At 45.7% G+C, this 21,976-nt stretch overlaps 1 protein-coding gene across 10 annotated transcripts in view; it reads left to right on the top strand.

Moving 5' to 3' along the window:
* Window positions 1–21,976, top strand: part of LOC111270993 (single-stranded DNA-binding protein 2) — an 86,256-nt gene that overhangs the window by 26,969 nt on the left and 37,311 nt on the right. For all 10 annotated transcript variants that reach the window (XM_022851492.2, XM_022851495.2, XM_022851491.2 and 7 more), the window contains 2 exons: window positions 726–787; window positions 11,394–11,478. In XM_022851492.2, the coding sequence (XP_022707227.1) occupies window positions 726–787; window positions 11,394–11,478 (147 nt within the window). The remainder of the gene's footprint in view (window positions 1–725; window positions 788–11,393; window positions 11,479–21,976) is intronic.

Genomic DNA, 21,976 nt, shown 5'->3' with positions numbered 1-21,976 from the left:
GAAAAACGTCACCCAAGATGGCATACTGCCAAACAGTGGTCACGCCTAGTTCTAACCTAAGTTTTAAACGCCATATGTCGATACGTATGGATGAGGTCGAATTATATCTATCAATCGAAGTGGTTGTCTAGTACGCCGCAATAATATGAGTACAAAACCAAACTCAGATATCGACAATCGTATGCGCATCTACGTACATGCATGGATATGCAAACCTATTTGGCACCCGGACCAAATGCAGTTTGAGAAATCTTCGAATCTCTCAGATGAATAAGTCCATGTTTACAAAGGAAGTTGCACAACTTAATAAATAAGCGTCACATCGATTTTAATCGGCAAATATATATATATATATATAGATATACACTTAATTATAAATAATATACGTGTGTATTTAAATAGAACAGTGTAAGTTGTTTCCCATTAGCGATGAAAATAAAAACATATAGTTTATACCCACTTTATTTTACTCTTGGGGCAAGCGTCGTGTCAGCTGGCAATGTCTTAGAAATCGTTAAGTAAATCGTTGGTCAGCTTCTTTTTTCGGTTATTTGTACTTGATTTAATATTCTAATATTCAAAATTGCAGAATGGAATTGGCTGACGCTGCTGAATGTAAGCGGCTGTCGTTTTGCTGGCAGTGTTGTTTACAGATTCATAGAATCATACTACTGATTAAGCACGTGCTAACAGCTTGAGTGCTTTTCTTCTTTTCTCGATTCTAGATCCGATGGGAAAAGAATATAACGTTAGGAGAACCACCGGGATTCCTTCATTCGTGGTGGTGGTAAGTATCAACGGCGATAATTATTCATAAGAATAATGTATTGCATGGCAAATGTTGATATTGGAAGTAACTGGGTTAGAGGGGTGTAAGCATATACCCAAGTGCGTCAGTTTTGTTAAGTGTGCCTTTGTGCTTAATTTCAATCGATTTTTATTAGTGGCGTTCAATTGTCTACCGCTACGGAACGGCAGCGGCGAGAGGTCATAACGTGGTGCATTAGTGCCGGATCGGGAAACAAAGAAACGGGGTATTTCGTGTCAGATATGTTTTTAATCCACGCCTGAAGCCGAATCGGGCGACGAACGCGCATCCGGTTGACCTTGACCACAGCGGAAGCAAGCGTCAAAAGTTCCACCTCAAACGCTGACTCAGTCAGAAAGTACAACCCGACTTGCTTCTTTGTTCCATAGGTTTATAAATAGTGTAGTATTTTGTAGCTACAAGTATAAAAATCTTGGCGAGAGATGTCAGAGATATTCGTGAAGTAGTCGTCTCGTAGCTACGTGCCTGCTAATTGGATTCGTTGAGCGTGACTCCTTCCATGTGATCATATTGATTGTATCCACAAAAACTACAAGGATGACAAAAAAAAAGCATAGCTATATTAAGAAGCTTGTGTTGTCGATTTAAGTTTCATGATTTGAACCCTTTTTTGTAGGATAGACACGATCATACCGCGGGCGAGAACTAATTTCGTCATTGTTCGGTGTGCGTGATAGAATATGTCTGCCTGTACAGTATTATCTAACTACTCGGCACGCTATGCAGCTTGTTGCGAGCTGGGTTTGTGGCTTGCAACGGTCGGTAGCGTGATTCGAGTTTTCCAAAACCGTCGTTTTTATTTTACAAACAACTGCAAATCGAAGCCAGGCAAGATCTTGTTGGATTCAGATCAGTTATTATTATAATTACGGATTGTATAAACCTATGTGCACACTAAGACAACTGTCGATCCTTTGTTTAAGTTGTTTCGTTAACTTACGTGCCAAACAATATGTCAGCTAGTAACGGCTATGGTGACTGGATTAAGGCTGTGTTGCTTTCCCCGTACGCTTTCATTCTTTTAAGAAAAAAGCGCATGTTACAATTGATGAACGTTGGTCACGAACGTACCGATCATGTTAAAATTCTGCTAAATGGACATTATCTCGTAGGGTACAATATTGCTTGAGCTGGTGTCTAAACTGAATCTGGTGATAACCGCATAGCTACTAGTAACTGAAATATACGTTAGCGAGTTATGGACTCGTGCCTTTTATAAGCTGTGCAGCTGTGACGACTGAGCACAAAACAAAGAAATTTATTGTGTCAGGAGAAATGATTATTGACGATTTCTTCTTCTTCGTCTTCTATGTCACGCTCGATCGAAAAGTTAACGATCACTAGTGCAGCATTTCTTTTTTTTACTTTTTTTTTTTGTATCTTCATTAGCGACTCGAGCGGTGAGGGGGGACAGCAATGCTCGAATGGATTGTGTATGAGTAGAAATAAATCCCCTTGATCCCCTCAACGCAGCAGCAAGTGGAATCATATTCCGTGCAATGGATGACCAGTGCGTTGTCGTTACGTGCACCATCTAAACGACCAGCGTACTCCAATGCAAAATTGAGCGGCACTTCGCTCTGTGACGTATAGGCGCTTTTTTGTTGGGTTATCTTTTGTTGTTTCAGCTTAACCACACCTTTGATATAGTCTATTCATACACATACGTATTTAACTAAATTTCATCAGACAGATAGCGCTGCTGGCGAATCAGAAAGAGAACAACCGGCCTAGAGACATGACAGGAAGGCAGGCAGGCGATATGTACGTATACTTTGTATATAGTGACGCGTAGACGAAAAAAAGAGACATCAAAAAACCAACAGTCGATATAGAGATGATTGTTGCAGCAGAAATCGACTTACAACAAAATTAGGTTTTCTGCTTTTTCTTCTTCTTACCGTCTTATTACCTGAAAAGCAAACGTGAATCTACTATGTAACGTATGTTTGATTAATTTCGCTAGGGCTGATGTACAGCTGAGGTAACCATGTTAGACTACTCGTAAGGACTGGTTACTGTCAGAGATCGTTTAATGTATGCGGCAAGTAAAAAGAACTTGTTTTCTAGCGTTATTATTTTTACACCGGATAGATTTGACAGAATCGCAGATAGAGTATCAGACTAACCAGTAATAAACAAACCTAGCGTAAACTCCAAAATACAGATTTATTAGCGTCTGCTGAACCTATTTCTGGCAGTATCATCCCCTGAGCACAGATTGTTATTTATTTAGCAACACTATAAGCCTTATATATGCGCACCGTCTCTAAGTATGTACAAAGAAAAACGTCGGTTACACTTGTAGCCCTAACCCTACGCCCAGACATTGCGGAAAGCACGACACTGATTCGGTTAAATGTACGATACGTCTACATTTTTGGTGTGGCCATGACTTTCCGTTGCTGGGGCGCTTCTTTCGAATCTGCCCTTCCCTCACCTCCTGATATTTTTTTTGTCTATAAGTAAGTATATCATCGCTATCACCACTTCATAGTATAATATGAAAACTGCAGCAGCAGCCGACGCATTCTTCTGTGTTTACTTGTTGAATATCTGTTTGTCGTTTGTCGTGTCCTTCTAATATTTGATGCCTAGGGCGTTTTCACAGCAGACAGCCAAGAGAAGTTTCCAGCTGAGAACTTGCAACCTTTTGCCATAGGCGGCCATTTCAGGACCTACAAATAGTCCCGATCCACTTTTCTTTTCAACTAGCTTTCGAGGTGACAGCTAATATAGTTGCGTTATTAAACAACAAAAAGATTACCTATTTTGCGTAAGTAGCTAGTATTCATTTAGCAAGCGTTTATCAAACGAGTAACATTTGACGTTGACTATTTACTTTGGTGCCAATTGAGCTACTGACCACCAGCTCAAGTATAAAAAAACAACGCTGTCAGCGGACACCTTAACAGCAGGCAACACATCATATAAGAATATGGAACAATAAACAAGCGCACCAACAACAATACAATATGCGAAGACTGGTACTAGCAATAGCCACGGTACCGGTAACCACCGCCCTAGCGGCAACGCCGGCGTTCAGGGTTCGCTGAACTTTTCACAGACAACGGTGCTGTCTCTTGGCATAGCAGCGACGCTGACGGTCGCCCGCTCGTTGAAACGTCTTTGAAATGTTTGCTGGAGTTGCTTGTTGTCCGGCGTCGATCACGTCGCACAGGCCGTCGTTGTTGTGAAATCTCTGGCCACGAACAGCACAACGTTGCATAGACAATATACGAAGAATAGATAAACACGATATCGATTACGTTCGCCGGTACGTTCACGCAGCGTAGAGGCGATAACAGCGTATGAGTGAGCATCGTAAGTGGACGTACACGAAAAATGGCTTGAATTGAAAAAAACGATCAATCGTGTGTTCTTATATATATATTGTGTTTCTTGTTAGTGATGATCTTATTCTTAGAGTACTATTGTTATTAGTAACGTATTGTTTTGATGACTTAATTCATGAATTTGAATATGTGTCGAGTTTTTCTATTGTGGATCTAGATATAGCGAGCACCCTATATTCTTTTTTAGAATAATCGAAGAATAGCAAAGCGCATCTTATTTACTACAGCTACCATGCTGCTGGGGTAGAAAAATTGACGTAGAAACATTTTGATATAAGCTAAGGTTTGTTATCGTCGCTTCAATCCTAATTGGGCACGAGCATTTTTCTCGGGTCAAACTTTCGCAGACGGATGTCAGGGGTAATCTATTAAGTTTGATTTACGCGACTTCGAGTCAGATCTTCCAGCTGTCAGTTTTTTCCTTTCAGAGGTGTGACTTCGTACCCTAATATCCGTGGCGGTGTCGTTTATACTTGAGATGGCGGGAGCGTCCCACTGCGAAGCTTCTGCTGTTCCCGCTGTCGTTTCTGCCGCTGCTGCGGCCTTGTTGAATACAAACATTTTGATGAACGACAAAGTGGTGTCACAAGTAACGGACGACTTTATCTATGCTCATGTTCCGTAGACGTAAAGATCGTATTAATTCTTTTTCAGATACAGTAAGAAAGTTCAAGTACTATGAAAATCATCCTAAATAAGGTGCAGGGACTCCAGAAATTCGCTGTGGATTTATAAAAAGTCCAAAATGGTGTTGAAATAATAATCTTCTTTGAGTCACGTTGCCTGTAGGTACACTGTTATGCAACCTTGACAGTTAGAACTCAGGCAGTGAATCGAACAGGTTCTTAAAAAGTCTTAATGTCCAAAGTGGTAACCATTTACTCAATCAAGCGTCAGTGCGTAACTTTACCATAGTTCAACCATTCGTAGCAAGAAAATCGTTAATACGATTATTTACACGCAAAAGCGGGTAATCCAATCAGTCACGGTCAGCTACGTCAGTGGTGCCTGACAGCGAACATACATTAACCTAAACTAACATCTGTAGCAACAGATTACCCTTTGGGTATGCCTAGTTCTAAAGTCATTGTCTCGATTATTATTCTGAGTTTTCTCTCTGAGTTCTGATTATTAGTATTCTGAGTGTATGTGCCCGGTCCTCTGCTTAACCAGCCTCGACGAATTTAGTCGGGTGAGTCGCTTTTATAAAAAAAAAGATATAGATTTCCCGTCCACTTCCGCTGTATGGCATAAACTAGCCTCTGACATCCATATATACATGCACCCGACGTGTGTTTTGCTTTGGAATCGGAAGTTTCATGACAGACGGCAAGCAACGGCAGTACTCACAGGTTGACACGCATACTGCAATAGTAGAGTTTTTATTTGAGTTTTGCCCTCTGCTAAAATGCTGTCACAAACGCTGGGCCCGAGGGATTGTTCCAACCTCAGTCTGATGATCAGCTACGTACCAGGAAAGATGTCTTTCAGCTTTCAACTGCCCAAGTTCAAGTTATAGGAGATTCACTGCCGTGTACTTCAACTATATAATCTCTATAATCTCCCTATGCCGGCCAAATGCGACACGTAACAACCTACCGCACCCTATAATAGAATGGTTGCACTACGAAGTTTATCCGCTAGCAATTGTTCTGGCGGTGCGATAGTTAAACTTCTTTGAAGCGTATTGGCAACGTGCGAACGGAGTATGATACATTACACGGATCTATCGCGCGCACTCCTTCCGTTGTAGCACCATGCAAACCAATCATATTCGTTATCAGCAATGATTCTGGGTAGACAACCAGGTGTCATGGCCGGCGAAATATGTCGGCCATGTTAGACAGGTATCGACATTGTCCGCGACTTACCGACTAGCATCTGTGACAATAGAATGCGTTTATTTTGTACTGATAAAATATTGAAGTGAAAAGTCTTGTTAGTTGATTTCGATTTGGATACGTATTCCAATCAGACGTTGAACCATGGTAGAACTACTAGGTTTGGTTTAAGAAATTTGGAGGACGCTCAAATCACTTCGAGGATGGTATCGCTTTGACCAGTGTACGAGTCGATGTCCGCCAAGAAGGGTCACTGTGATAAGCTGGGAAATCAAGCGTTCTTACTGTTTTCGCTAAGGAAAAATCTATTGTGCACAGAAAAACGAATTGTAGAACGTGAGTGTCAAACAAATATAAGCACTCCGTCGAATCTCAGAGATATTTACTCGTTTCTGACCTTCACCTCTGGCCATGCTTCACCTATGTCAGGATTTGACCAAAGGTTATGCAGGATGTTTTGCCACCTAAGTAGTGTATAGCTAGCAAAGACTGGATTGCTCACCAGGTTTGTTCCTCAATCTTACCGTTCGTAGAGCTAGCAAGCAGCTTCAGCAGCCAAGCAAACCCCAGCAGGAGATCGCCTGAGCTGGGGGTTGAGGGCCGAGGTCGGCAAGAGCACCGGACAGCCTATGGTAGAAAAGAAGGTGTACAAGTAGCGTAGCCAACAGGATAGCCAATGAGCCCTCCACTGGATAGGTTTTGTTCAGTTTCGAACGAGCATAGACACATAGATGGGAGGTTGCGTGGAAAGGGAGAAAGGACAGAGGACGAACGGGGAAGATGACTAACCTTATTTGATAACCCCCTCAAGTCTCCCGAAGCCCCAACACCTCCCTAGAACATCCCTTCCTCTCATACTCACCCCTAAACAGCGTGTACACCCTGTGAACCCCACCCGTGTTTCCAAAATACCAACCTCTAACGTCGCCACCAACACGACCCGTTTTCTCTATGGTGGTGACTAGCCGAAAGTAACGGGCGCTCCTGCACTGTATTATTATATTACCCCACCGTGAATCCCATTCGCGAGCTTAGCAACCCAGCGGCTACTGGCATCGACCAACGATCAACCTAACAGGCAGCGACCGAAGCCTTCGCCTTCAGTTGGCTCGGCCTGGCCAATGACATCGGTGACGCCGCCATTGCTGCTGTAAGTATTGAACTGTGTAGACGCGCTGGGTGTGCTCATTGCTACTCGCTTAAAATTCCGCAGCTGTACAAGAACACTGTGTAAAAGGACTAGACGCGTTGGCTGGCTCGCGTCGGAGCACTGGCCGCCGATACAAACTGTAGAGGCCGAGAGTCGCTCGGAGCCAAGGCAGCCGCGAGAAAACGAGATATGTGGGACCAAAGGCCGGACGGGTCGGAGGCTGGACGAGTGGGTGGTTCGTCGTCGCTTCTTGTTTCTGCTGATAGCTATGCCAGTATGAGCACCCCTGGCTGTCGCTCCTGCTTGTGAAGGTACGGGGTATAGAGGGGATCTAATAAAGCAACGGAAGGAGGAGCTAGGGAGGACTAGGTGCTAGGGGACGAAGGCAGTCAGCAAGCTGCCAGGAAATTTCCAGTCCCCTAGTTACCTCCCCGGTTGCGAGTTCTCAGCTGTAGATTCGGTGCTTTCGCTGTGCTTGATGCGGTAACTCGTGACATGAACTGATCGCGCGCGTACCATGATCACGAGTTCAGCTCGGCCTGAGGAAATATTGAGGAGTGTAAAAACGCGGATAAGGGCGAGGCAACCTCGTGACAGACAAAGGTCTGCTTCCAGGAGAAGCAGCAAGATGGTGAGTATGTAAAGATCAGGGGCGAATTTTGGCAGCTCTGTAAACTTCGTTGATCGACGACGTAGAACAAGCCAGTACTGGTGATGACTAGACGTAGTCTGTCATTGAGTGAGTCAAATTAGTGATACGCACATACATATGTGTATATACCTGCAGATGAAAACCATATGGAACAGAAAATAGGGTAAAAGTCCTTTGGCGACCAAATACTACTAAGGGAGAAATGCATTGTGTCTATACAAATCTCAGCTTTAAATTGCTTTGATGCTACGTATCGTACGATAGTTAACTTGCTTAATTATAAATAGATGAACATGGTTAATGATTGCGAAAGGCAAAGAATAAAGTGAAAATAACTGAAATTGTAAATGTCAAATTTAAGTAATTGGTTCCAAGCTAGGACTGCGCTTATACTTGAGGATTTGGTTAACTCGCGTTCTACTCCGTACTCTTCGATATTTAGTGTGAAGTGCGTTTGGTTCTGACATTCAGCCTGTCTTATTTGTACCCTCCTTCGTAGCACAATTGGATACATTGAAAAGTCCAGTGCCTTCATTCATACCCGATAACTTTACACGCTTAAATGTTCAGGCTGAAAACCGTTGCTAGACTTCGTACTCGTAGTAGTAGTCGTAGACGTGTCTTTAGACGTTGGCAGGCCTTTGGGATTCGAGTTTAACTTTCGAAGACAGTCGTTTACGTTATCAAGAGTCGTAGAGATGTTCATGTATCAACCAAGACAACAAACGTTTGTTATGAAGGTAATAAGATATCTATTATATGAATTCAATTGTTTTATGAGTTTGACATGCGCTCGTTTTAGATACGAACTTAACCGGGTGCTTTCTGAACGCATTATCTTCGTCACAAAATTTAACTTTGCTAAACATAGCTCTATTTGCTAAGTTTCCTGGTTATCTTCCATCTTGGCAACTTCTTATGTCTGCTGAAGTATCTGAACGCAAGTTTCCCCAGTGAATACTCCGGTCACTTTGTTTCACCCGATATCACTCTTGACTTGTTGCAGCTTTATCGTCCTTTCGCTGCTGACTGTCGCGCTGCTGCACCCTTTGTCCCCATCGTTTATATCATAATATCATATTTTATGTAGGTGCAATCGTTGCTGCTGAAAAAAGTTCATCGTTCTTCTTCGGCGCTTGGCATTCAACCTGTGCTGCAGCAAATATAGTGCGGTTTTTTCGAGTTTCCTCAGATTTGCCAAAGCCTCGCTGGTTTCTCCTCAACAGTGATCGCTCCGCAGCCGCAATTATGCTACGAGTGCTAGCCCGCCCGTTCCACTGTGGTTCGTTTTCAAACGAACTGTTTAGGTCGGCGAGGGGCAATGGAAGGGTGAAACCATTAACTGTCTTCCCTCTCTCCTCCAGTGCTCCCCCGTCCCTAATTTCTCAATACACCCTGTCAACGGGCTGACTACCCCAAAAATGGCCTTCTCTCTAGAGGCTTCATTGTTGTTTGCGTCTCTCTTACCACGCTTGTCCCTTCTTTTCTATTTGGGATGACGCTGTATTTGGTTCACGAGACGGAACGCGGGAGATAAACCGAACCGAACGAAGGAAGGAATCATATGCAGATTGGGAAATCGGGAGAATTTCATAGGAAAGCAGACCAAGGAGAAACGGGCTACTCCATAATGTTGATAACTTCAGCGAAACGACGGCCATCGCTAGCGCGTGCTAGAGACTTAGGCGGCTGCTCTGTCTTTGGCTACTGAAAACTTTTGAACCTCCACAAGGTTCGTGATTATTGGCTAGCCTTTTCTTTTCCTGCTTTCGTATGGTTTGGATAAGGACACAGAATGGAGAATTCGCTGTTACAGAAAGAACCTCAAACTTTCGATCCACGCTGGATGAGAACAACTATCAACAGGGCCAAAAGGGACCTTCATGATACTTGACTTTCCAAATCTAATAATTTTGTATTATTGATAGTAATCGAAATAGTTTCTTCGGCACCGATCTGCTAATGTCTATAAGTATGCCTGTACACTTTTAAAAGTAGAGAAATACTATTGCAAAGTTATATACATGCATGCATGCATGCATGCATGAGCCACATGCGTTGCATACATGCGCGTGCGCGCGTATAGAACTACAAAAAATTAATTATATGCACGTTGCAGCTCTTGGGCAACGTTCAGCCAGCCTGCAATATCCCATCGGGTGGCGTTTCCAGTATCTTGGCTTTGTTTTCGGTCTTTCAAGTTACGGCCGCATTTTCGCTCTGCTGCCAACTGTTCGGCCGGTCACCTCCGGTTTACTCTTTGTTGTCGTTGCGTTGTCATGGGATGGGTAGATTTCTTTTGTTGGCCTTGTTACTGGTGTATTCAATTGACGCGAGAGGCACTTGTCTGCTGCTTGTCATTCGGCACCTATTCATCGTCGCCGTTCGACATCCGCTGTCCTTCGACCAACAGCGAGAATTTCGTGTACACTCTGTTATATATATTTGTGTCTCGGTATTGTCTTCTGCTTTAGCAGCAGTTTGATAGTCTCTGTACTGTAGTGATCTTGCTGGCTGATGCTTAACTGTTCACAACTTGTGACGGAGGCAGCGGTAGCCAACAGATAGAAACTCTGTAACAACCTCTGAATCCGCAGTCACAACAGGCGATTGGACGCGACCGAGCAAACCCTCCGGGTGCCTCCCGCGCCTCCGGCCCCGACGACAACTTCTAGCTCCTTCTCCAAGAGCAGTAGAAGAATAAAGAAGCAGTCGAAGCGGGAATATGGGCAGGCGCTTGCTCCGAAGGACGCTGACGCCTATGTGACGCTGCTGTGGAGACGCCAAACGGGTTTTCGCTCGTCGCCGGTCGCCGGTCGCTCATCGCCGGTCCCTCAGCTCGCGGGCTGCACTCATTCATCGGTCGAGATGCCGCCATCTTTTCATTTCCTCACCGCCGATAGACAACGAAGAAGATGACAGGGACCAAAAACTAAAACAGAAATTGCCCATTTTGCCGCTCTTATTTCTTAGCCTCCATTCGCTGTTGCTGTTGTACTTATTCGTGTCTCATCGTTGTTGTTTTTGCCGATGGTCTCAGAAAGACGCTGTGGGGCAATAGAAACGCGTCCGACAAGGGTTAGACACTCAATGAGAGGGGGCTGCTATGGCTTACTGCAATGGCACTAGAAGAAGCAGTAAAAGCAGTGCTAGCTTCATCTGATGTTGAGCTTCAGGAATGTGTGCTTATGTATGGGTTGGGATATCGAGGGAAATTTTAGTTAGCTTAAATCGCCCCCCAACGTGAAGCTGGATCGTAGCCATGATATCAATCACCACGAGCGCTGCGGGGGCCGTAGACGGAGCGATACGACAAAGACTATGGCACGGTTAGAAATAATTGTTCAGCTCATACGGAATTTATAGTGACCGAAGTTGAGCTTAATGGTTAGCAATGAAATCAACTAACGCAAGGTTTTTTTAATTATAAGTCAACGTTAGACCCAGTGACGTGTTTCTTTACGCAGTGCTTGACTAACCAATCGTGTATGATGACGCATGTGTTTGCAATGTACATACAATGATAGTTTGTATGCTAATTCGGATATTGTTTTTTGTCTTGCAGTGTATTCTGGGACCTATATTGCGCAGCTCCGGAGCGGAGAGACTCGTGTGAACATTCTAGTGAAGCTAAGGCCTTTCACGACTACGTGAGTTGTATTCAGTAATTGTTTTGTCTTTTTTTGCGGACGTTCATTCTTGGCCATTTAACCTTCCTGTTCGTCACCGGATCCTGTGGATTATATGTAGACCCATGGAAGCTTTGACACGATCATGAGCATTTAGTTACGTCCTTTCTCTTACTGCTCTACATGTTTTGCCGGTTAGCCTATAGTTGGTCTGTACACTACGCAGCCCATGTGTTTCGATCGGTTAAATTTCCACCAAAGTAGCCGCGGTTTCATTATTTGAGCAGACGCAACTAAACAAAGACATAACTAAACAAAGATTCGTGTTCCTGTTGCGTCACAGACCCCCTGCTTAGAGGGGTGTTCACAAGCGATATGGTATGGAAGCGATAAAATACGTTTGCGTATTATTTACATACATCTGGGTGAGATCAACGAGAAACAAACAATTCGGAGTTTTTGAAAAAAATAAGGAATTGCTCGCCTGTTCGGGTGCTAATCTTTTTCATGTGTAGATTAACGAGATGCGGCTGGAGCAGGAGATTTTTTTAGTAAATTGTACACCTCTCTTGCAGCACGTGTCTCATACGTAGCTATGTGCAGGCTGTGGCTTACTTAGCTGATGAATGTCATCACGGTTAAAGTCGTATAGTCTGCCGGCAGCAGAAAACAAGCATTGAGACCGTATGGCAATAGACCGCAGTAAAGGTCACCTAGTCGATTATAATTACCATGTACACGGGCTAGTAGGTGCAGGTCAATTTGAATGTAACAAGGAGTACCGGCATAAAACGAGCTGCGGTAGATAGCTGCCATCTTATACACTCGACCGAGCTCATCGATAAAAGAGAATCTCCTGGTATCAATCGACCTGCAGTCGTTGTTTCTCTCACTGAAAAATATTCGAATGTTCCGAGAATTTCATGCAGTATCTGCTTCCTAATAAACCTATATATATATATATATATATATATATATATACATTGCAGATACATTGCATTGTACATTGCAGATACACACCCTGCCACCAGTACATACATCAGTTATCATCCACTAACAAATGCTGGCTCCTCCTATGTGACAAATTTACCTATCGTGTTTAACTGTCCGTCAGTTTACCTACCAGTTTTTATTACCTGTGCCTATGCCTATATAGGTATATATATCTACATATGTATATATATCTACATATGTATATAGATCTATATAAATATGTATATATATGTACATATATACACACAGCCATGCATCTTTGTGCATAGGTGCATGGGTGAACGCCTTTGTGTGTGATCGTCGTTTGAGCTGGAGTCTCCACCTGCCTAGGAGCTAGTCGGAATCGTGTCGCTGCTGCAGCCACTCAGAGCTATTTCGAATTTTCGAGCGGTGTGTTGTTTGAGAAGCGTGAACTCGTGTAATAGGCACATCCTTTTCTGCTAACCCGTTCTCTTAAGCATTTAACTATTCTTTCGTTACCAATTCCTCAGTATTCGTTAGCGTTTCACGTATAGCTCCCGCTGTGCGCTCCCTTCACCTAGAAAGCCAGCCGACCGACCGTCCGGCAAACGGAGGCGCAAACGGTAATTCACGTCCTAATGGAGATTGCTCCGTGTGGACGGCCGTTCCCACGATACTAGCTGACGGTGCGACTTGAGCTTAACGGGATCACTTAACAGGGCGATTGTATGTACCTATGTATATGTGTGTAGATATAGTGCACTTTGATGAAGAAATGATGGCCATTCGAGCGTAGATAGGCTAAATCTGCTCGTTGCTGTTTGGATAACATCTTTGAATTGGCCTGCAATAGCTACAAGGAGCAGGCGACTAGTTAGCGTAGCTGGACAAAAAACTGATAGGTGAATAATGTTGTAGTTCTAACTGATATTTGTGTCCTCTTTGGCCGTGTTGTTGATCATATACCGGTCGCTTACATCTTCTAGCCAACTAACTGCCTTTTTTTTGGTAATGGTAAAGCCGTGGTTGCAGCAGATGGTTCCCTAAATGTAAGAACTAGGACGGCTGAATGCGATCGCACATTAGTAAAAGGTCAACGTTTTTATTTGTTACTTCAACATTGTAAACATCTTATATGCTCAAAAACACGCATTAGCGGGACGTGGACAGTAGAACAAAAGGAGTCCGTCTTTAATTGAAATTAGGGTCGTTTTAGCAGTTTCAGAAAGCAACGACCTCTGTCGTTGCTTTATGAAAATATCAAGCAAGTCGACGAATATGGAAAACAATCATTCAAATCTGGACTGTCCAAGATGCCCAAAGATGGTACTAAGGATTACAATAGGATTTTTCTGTGAACCTGTGTATCGTTATAGCATGAGCTACCTGGTTTGAGCCGCAAGGTGACATTCGCTTCATAAACATCCGGAACATCTAGAGTAGACCGCTCTCGTAAAACTAAATTTTGTAATACTTTGCAAGATCACAATTTTGCTAGTAATAATAAAATGTAAATACAAAATATTATCCATACGTAGGCAGTGTCGAAAGAATAATGAAAACTAGTTGTCTCTTCGTCTGCGAGACAAACCTTCTAGGACGAAGACTGGTACAAAATTTCGAATCAGAGTAGGGTGCGCATGTCAAAAGCACGTACGTAGCCCCCACGATCCTGTGGGCTGGTGTACAGCTTATGGTCTTCTATACATGTACTTACCCGTCTTAAGTGGTTGCCGACAAGTGCTAGTAAGGGTTAATACTGTGAAAAAAAAAGATTGAATAGTTAATAAAATTTACCCGAAAGAAGCCAATCTAAGCACACTGCCAACTTTGAAAAATTATTAGTTACCAACCGCATGCACCCTCAGCAGATTCACATCAGTTTAACTCAGCGAGTGCCCTTGTTTTTATATCATTTACTACTGACCCCGTACGTTTCATGTAGTATATTTAGTCCGCTATGGCGGAAAGAGTCTCATTCCACCATAGAATACCTGCAAAAAGGGAAGTACTGCGGTTCGTTCTCTCGGTGAATTAGCTTTGACCCTGCTACTCGACCGCAATGGACTGTAATCCAGAAACGTTAGCTAGCTAGATTTAATTCACACACAGTTGAAAAATATTCTATCAATCTAATCAAAAATCCCAGAATTTACACGTCCACCTATCATAGTACGTACATGTACACCTACTGTACAGGATTGATATATTATCATCTCCTTCAGGGCTACCAACGCAACGAAAGCCGCCTTTCAAAATGTCTGCGAGAATCTAAGGGACAGAATGCAAGTGAGAGTGCATCCGATAGAAAAATACGTTTCGTCAGGAGGTGTAACAACACCATCCAGCCACTCAGGCGGCTTGCGAGTCGCTTGGTGGTGTGCTTTATCCGTGTCGCTTATGGCGGATGAAGCCGCTATCGCAAGCGAGGGACCTTTAGGATACGAACTCGAAAAGACGCAACCTGTTGAATCGATCCTTCTCGATCCTACCGGTAGCGGCTACTCTGTCAGTGCGCTGTGTTAGTTGGCGATTGTCCGTGTGGACGAACGAGGTTTACCGATGTTAGCTAAGCTCCCCTTCGACTATAGCTTCTCCTTGACTATTGTCACCTCAGTGATACCATTCGTTGTAAGTTCTTTTAACAGTTTCGGTGCACCAGATCTAGCGGTCGTAGCAGTAAGAACAAAAGCTGTAGCAATACGACCCTCAAGAGTTCGTGCCGTCGCTGCCAAAATTTTCTGAGGCTTTTTGAGAGGTAGCAGTACACAGCGTCGTGGAAGGATAAAAAAAAAACGCTATGGTTTGGTGGGTTACAACTGATGTAGGTGTCTTTCCTAGCGCGTATGTGTTGGCTAGTCACAATATTTTCGGCGACTCCGTATTCCAAAGAAAAACAGCGGACAAATTCAACTGTGAATTGTTCTTGGAATTTTTTTGGCGTCTACTCTTGGAGAACGATAATGGTTGTCTCCCTAATACCTGGCTAGAAATCAAGGGGTTTGCACGAGCAGTCATCAAAATTGACGTGGATTACCGTCCGTAGTTTCTTCCAGAAGCCGTCAACTGTCTGTAGGTCGAGTAAATCATTAATAAAGCCTATATACCCATATTTACGTAACAGCAAACACGTATCCAATAACTAGGGGCATATAGCCACGTCGTGTCGTCCGCTAACAATTTCTCGGCTTTGGATGACTCCCCTCTTGAGAACATGTAGAATCAGGTAGTCGTATTTCGAACCCGATTTTTGTCTGCAAGAAAGCGGGAAACTATCACATTGCCGTTGTACAAACATGTTTTTCGTCGGTACCAGTAAGGTACTTTGTTTTCTTGTATTATGTACGTTGTCACGCTAAGCTATCAGCTAGTGGCGTGTGGTATTTTACTAGCCGCCGTAGGTTGCCGTCGTAGTCGTCGCCAAAGACGAACTCGTAAAAGGTGAGACACTGGCGAGGCTGACTACTGGGGGATGCTGTTGTTGCTGTTCGTCGAGTTTGGTATTGGCCGACATTGATAGTAACGGGGCTGCTGCTGATCCTAGTGGTAATAGTGGGGGTTGTTGGCGTTGGAAAAGATGCTTTTGGTTTGTCTGCTTGCTGTTGGGCCTACCTTCTGCTGCCTTTCTTCTATTCCCAACCCTGTACCCATTTTACAAAGGAAAACGGTGCCCTGCGTCTTCGTCCCCTGTAGACACCCCTCACTCTTTTATCTCCCTTCCCGACCTCTTGGCTCCCTGTTAGCAAGCACCCCTGTGCTGTTCCATCGACCACCGCTCATTGGCCTCGTGGCCTCGCAGTCAGGCAAACAAGCTGCCGAACTGGCAGACAGGAAAGCAGCAGAGACGCAGACAGCCCACCGGGTCGAAAACGGTCGGGATTCGCTGCTAAGGCAGCTTTAAGGGACTGTGTACTACTGGCGCCGCGGTAAGGGTAAGCTGTGCGCAGGCAGAACAGCCAGGGAATAGGAGGGCGCGTTGAGCTGGTAGTGCTGAATGGGCCGAGAGTGGTGGCTGACTTAGGGGGTTGTTCAAGGGAAGCAGCGGGAGTCGCTGCCCAAAAGAGGGACGAATAGGACGCAAACGGGGCAACTAGAGCAGCCAACAGCCAGTAGCAGCAAGATAGACGAAGCGGGTTGCTAAGCTAGCAGCAACGATGGGGTCTGGGGCGTATATTCATTCGTTCAAGTCCCCTGACTACCCCCTTCCCGAACTCCCCACTCCTTTGTCCCTGTTACCCCCCCCCCCCCACCCCGCTGGTGGATCCCTTTAGCGGCCCCAGGTCTTCGGAACAGGAAAACGGATAGCAGGAAGGGATGGTGTTGTGGGGGGTCCGCAGGCAGCAGCCGTGAAGTCTCCAAGAGAGTCGCTGCACGGGGAACAGGGGTATGCGGGAAGGCGGAGAAGGGAGATTGGCTGGTTCAAGACAGAGATGACGACTCGATCTCGGCCCAGGTCAGCAGAAACCGTAGCAGCAGCCGGGCTAGTAAGCAACTCAGCCTCTATGGGCATTGGTCTTCGGCTTGTTCTCAGGCGCTTTCGGTTGATCTACCCGATTCTTCTGCTTGGAGTATTACACTTTCAATGTCAATCGGGTGACGACGAATTTCTATTTAACGAGTGACGCGCGAACTAGTGAGCGGTCGACTAATGGCGGACCGCTACAGCTCTTGCATCATCGCTGGGCGGCGAGCGAGCCTTCAATCGATACGTAAGAGGGACGATAACCGACCATATAGAAAACTACGTAGTGAACAAAAATAGAGCAACCAAGAAATAATGCAAGGGAAAATACATGCGATTCTTGACGGTGATATCGTTTTAAAGGCATGCTAAAAGACGACAAGAAAATCGAGCAAAGACGGTGAATTCTCGACTCTTTTCTGTGTATAGAGAGATTGTGCAGGGTCGGGTTATCCTAATGTAGGACTAGTTATTCATGCAATGTGTATTGAACATCTTTGTTTTATAGCATATTATTGAATGAATGATGTAATAGCAGTGTTCACTTAATGATTACCTCCATTCAATTTAGAATCGTCGTGCCATAGACATACTAATAAAGAGAATATATTAAAAAGGTTGAAAATTAGGTTAATTTTTACTGAGTATTGTTATCCAAAAAGAGGTGAAGATTATACAGACATATATAAATATATGTATAACATGGTCTCCCTTTGTGTACGCGACTCAGACAGTGGCTAAAAGTAAGTCTTCTTGCTTAGCGCGCTACAGTGTGCCAGCGGCAGTGGCAGCTGGCTGGTCTCCTACCACCCTTACTACTACGACTACCATCAGCATCGTCGTTGTGGCGGCGAGGTCCTCTATTCCCCTCGCCACTTGCCTGTCGTGCCGCCAACACAGACATTGTATAATCTGTTCCACCCACAGGCCGGTAGGCATTGTCAGTTACCCTCCCTCTCTTCTGCCCCTGCCCGAATACTAAGACAGCGAGAGGGTCTTTTCCTCCTCCGACCCCCGTATATTCGCTGTACCTTCGTTCTTTACTAGGTCCCCCGATTTCCCCAATTATCTCTCTCCCTTTTTCTCTCGACCCTTTTTTCCACAGTCTTTCTGCCTTGATGTCCTTCCTCGTCTATGTTTCGCCTTCTCTCGCCTTCGTTCGTCGGCCGTGGCGACCCCTTCTTGTCCCTCGTAACTGCCGCCGCCGTTCCCTATTTTGGCGCCCATAGCACCACGTATATCAGAACGCCCGGCCCCTAAGGGGATAAATGGGGCAGGAAAGCACCGATGATGATAAAGCGAACGAGCGGCTCAGCAGAAGCAGTGGCGAAAGAAACGGCTTAGCCGTCCACCAACCCCCTACCCGCTACGAATCCAGGGGTCCAAGGACCCCGTCACATCCCGCCTTGTGCAACCAACCCTGACGACTCAAGGCTCAGCCCGGCTACTGCCCTTATCCCTAACTCCAGCTTTACCTTCCCCTGCGTCACCAGCCGACAGAGCGAATGAGCGAGCAACCCGTCGGCAAGCCGAACTGGTAGGGCTGTGCGGCAGCGGTTTCTGGTCATGCTGCACACGGGGGGATCGGGAGACGGATCGGGCGGAGGGATGTGCATGGGAACAGGGGGCGAACAGGAGGCGGCAGGAGTGGCAGCGGCGACCTCGGCAACAGCAGCGGTAGCTGGAGCAAGCGGGGAAGCAGCCCAGCTACGAGATTGGTCGTGACAGGGCACAGAGACAGGGAAAGCGCGCGGTAGGGGGAGAGGGTGGGGTCATATGGGACTTGCTGTAAAACGCATGGGCCGCAACGGCGACAGCGGTGGCTGTGGCGGCCGACCGACCGGTCGGTCGGTCGGTCGGTCGGTCCTATAGGCATGCGGATAGCCACGGTACCAAGCCACTACCATCACTAGCAATGCTTGGAGAGCGTCATGCCTGCTTGAAGCCGACACACGAAGAACAGGGGAGGAGTACCTCAAAAGGGGAATTGCGGAAACGACAGGTTAGGGGAGCAGAACGAAACGACAATGACGTCGAAGGAACGGCTAGAAGCACCAGCATCGGCAGAGCCGTCGGGCCGAGAGGCCGCGATAAAAAGGAAGCTGAGTCTGTGCCCGATTCCACTGCCGCCATCGCAGCCACCACCGCCGCGGCCGTGGAGGACACAAATAGCCGAAAGATCTTGCAAGTCGCCAGCAGCGTTTTCCGTAAACCCCATTAGAACCTACATTGCATAAGCCCAATTCTCGACAAGCCCCCGTTACACCATTACGTGCTCACCTCTTACCCCGAGTGCTCCCATGACACTAAGGTCCTCTGCTAACCCACATGCGCCTGCTGCTCCCCGTAGCCCGTTTCTTTGCCTGACCGTCCGTCCGTCCGTCCGTCTGCTCGCTCGCTTTCCACCGAGACTAACTGGGTGCTGCCTGCTTGCAGTCGAGGCCACGACAGCCGTTGCTGCCACCGACGCCTTCTTGTCGGTGTGGTACTCTGCTATCTTTTTCGGGTAGCGGACATTTACATGAACACCTGAACGCCGCTGGCTGCCAGCCTTCCGCAAGAAGCGAAGACGCGTTACTGAGTTCGAGGACGGCGGCGGAGGGAACGGCGAGCAACCAGAAGAAAATGAAAACGAAGAAGAAAAGAAGTATAAGTGGGAAACGAAGCGCAATAAAGGGAAAAGGGAAGCAGAGGCTGCTATGGGAGCAGCAGGGTGCAAAGGAAGCATGAAGTAAAAACGTTCCTCGAGAGCGACCTTCTGTGCCGAACCTTGATGTTGATCACAAAGCCAACGATTGTGCGTGCTTGTATGTAACCACATTTCTGCCCACAAGTGCGTCCGTCCATGCACAGGTGACAGGACATGTTTCTTGCGTAGAATGCATTGAACACATCTAACGATAAGTCAACGCTATTGCCAGGAAGGCTGATTGGCTTGTGTGACCGCATATTGAAGCTTTCTGACGTGTATGGGCTTATGCTCACGATTATCATCGTTATTATGCAGTAGTTATGTGGGCTGATCTGCGTATCTGTCGGTCGACACGGATCGACAATGTGCATAAGATTGTCTGATGTCTAAACACAATCACGTAGGTGGTAACTTATCAAAAATCTACTTTGAATACAGAAAAGTATAGGGATTTGGATAAACGACCAGAGTGAAAAAAAGGGCAGCTTCTACTGCTTGCCATTGACACCAGCGACAGCCGTCATTGCATTAGCGTTCTAATTTTCGCTTTTGAGCTTTCTATAGAAGAAAACATAGCATGCTTTTGGTAGCTAAATATAGGCAGTAACTGAAAAACTTCTTCAAGGGACCTGTTACGATTCAGGCCATCATAATACAGACTGACAGGTAGGAACATTAGGCTGATGGCTGATTAGCAGAAAGGCGATAGAGTGATCTTTAGCCATGATTAGTTATTATACCGTACAAGTATATGCGTCTGTGGGAAAGCAGATATTTCACTTTGGATCCTACCGAGTACACGGTGATGTATAAGGATTCGAACGAGTTGTTCTCCCCCTTAAGGTGAAACGTTCGAATGTCGAATATTGAGCTACAATATAGGTCTGCAGAAAATGAAAATAAATGTGCCTTTAACCTGTTTTCGAATACGCTTTTTCCAAGTTTTCAGGAATGACAACAATAAAACTGCTACTTAACAATAGACTTAAGCGAATGTTCTTCAAGTATAGTAGGTTATTGTGATACCCATATTTTATCTTTATAATTATGGATCAGTTATTATTGCCGCTATAATCCATTGCATATATTTGTTTGAGCTAACAACAGGTGTCTCCAAACCCCCTGTATGTGTTATGCCGTAGATTTATCTAATATTCACATAAGCGTTACATATTCATGAGTAATAAGTGCACAGATATTTATTGCAACTACCCGTAGAACCAAAACAAACAGGCTGACACCTATGGTCCATATGGGGGTCGCGCATCGTAAAAGGGCTGTTCGGCGCGCGCATTCTACTAAGGCGAATATTGTCACTGCCGCCAATGTTACATTGAAGCAGAATAGCGGTGACTGCGGCACCTGTTGCAGTGCCGGCGGCGTCTGCGCGCTTACCCTTCAGCAGAGCGCCGCGCGGTGATAGACCCACGTTCCTATCCAGCTCGTGGCCTAGCCCTGGTGCCGACTGTCACCGGCTGTTGGAGCCGTTGGCATTTTTTATCCCTATTACAGCAGCAGCCGCTGTCGACGTCAATGTGCACGTCTACCGCTCGTTTCGCAAATAGCATAGAAACAGCATTCTCATGGCAACATTGTACTAATCTACTGTCATTGAACCATTCACTCCGTGCCACGCAACATATGGCAAGAAGATTCTGTTTACGTGCTTGCCAAACACAGTAAAGTTTCTCGTTAGAAATAAACAAGTTGGGATAGCGCGGACATTACAGCCGTCACAGGAAGTTGCTGCCTTCGAGCGATGACTTGAATTTGATCTGATGACCATCAGATTCATTTAGCCAGTCAGATGATCTTCTTGTTTTTCTGTTGTGGTATAATACGAGCTAGCTTTTTCGCACCCGCTGAAGAGATGGGAGGAAACAGGTAGAGAGACCGAGAAAAATCATAAGAGCAAGCACATCTGGACGTACCGTACACGCAGCGTACTTTATGAGATGATGACTAGCCATTGCGTCGTCATCGTAGGGTTGTTGGTGATCCTCTGTCGCTCAGCGTCGTCGTGTCGCGCCACCCTCTCCGACTTCCGATCCATGAGGGGTATGGGGCTCCACAGGGACATGGCGGCTTATATCCCTTCCCTTTGCGGGGTCCATTTTAGTCTGCTTCTTCGATCGCTCTATCCACCGCTGCCCATCGCTATCCTAGACCCACACCCGGTTGGGGCCCAGCCCCTATGGCCCCTTTCACTCTCTCCATTGCGGCTGCTGCTTTAGCCACCGCTGCCGATGGCTTGGTGTTCCCATTTGTTTCGCCCGACCGGGCGCCTTTAGGGAGCTGTTTTAGGGTTTGCTCTCATACGAGCCTCAGGCTGCTCCGCGCCCTTTCCTTGTCTAAAAACCGTGGTGGTTCTCCGCCTAACCCCCTAAATGCCTCCCGCGCCCGCAGCTCTC

The sequence above is a fragment of the Varroa jacobsoni genome, unplaced genomic scaffold (genome assembly GCF_002532875.2).
Source record: "Varroa jacobsoni isolate VJ856 unplaced genomic scaffold, vjacob_1.0 contig00238, whole genome shotgun sequence".
In the NCBI taxonomy this organism is placed as follows: domain Eukaryota; kingdom Metazoa; phylum Arthropoda; class Arachnida; order Mesostigmata; family Varroidae; genus Varroa; species Varroa jacobsoni.
The sequence above is the reverse complement of the archived record's forward strand: the minus strand, read 5'-3'. Positions and strand labels throughout refer to the sequence as shown.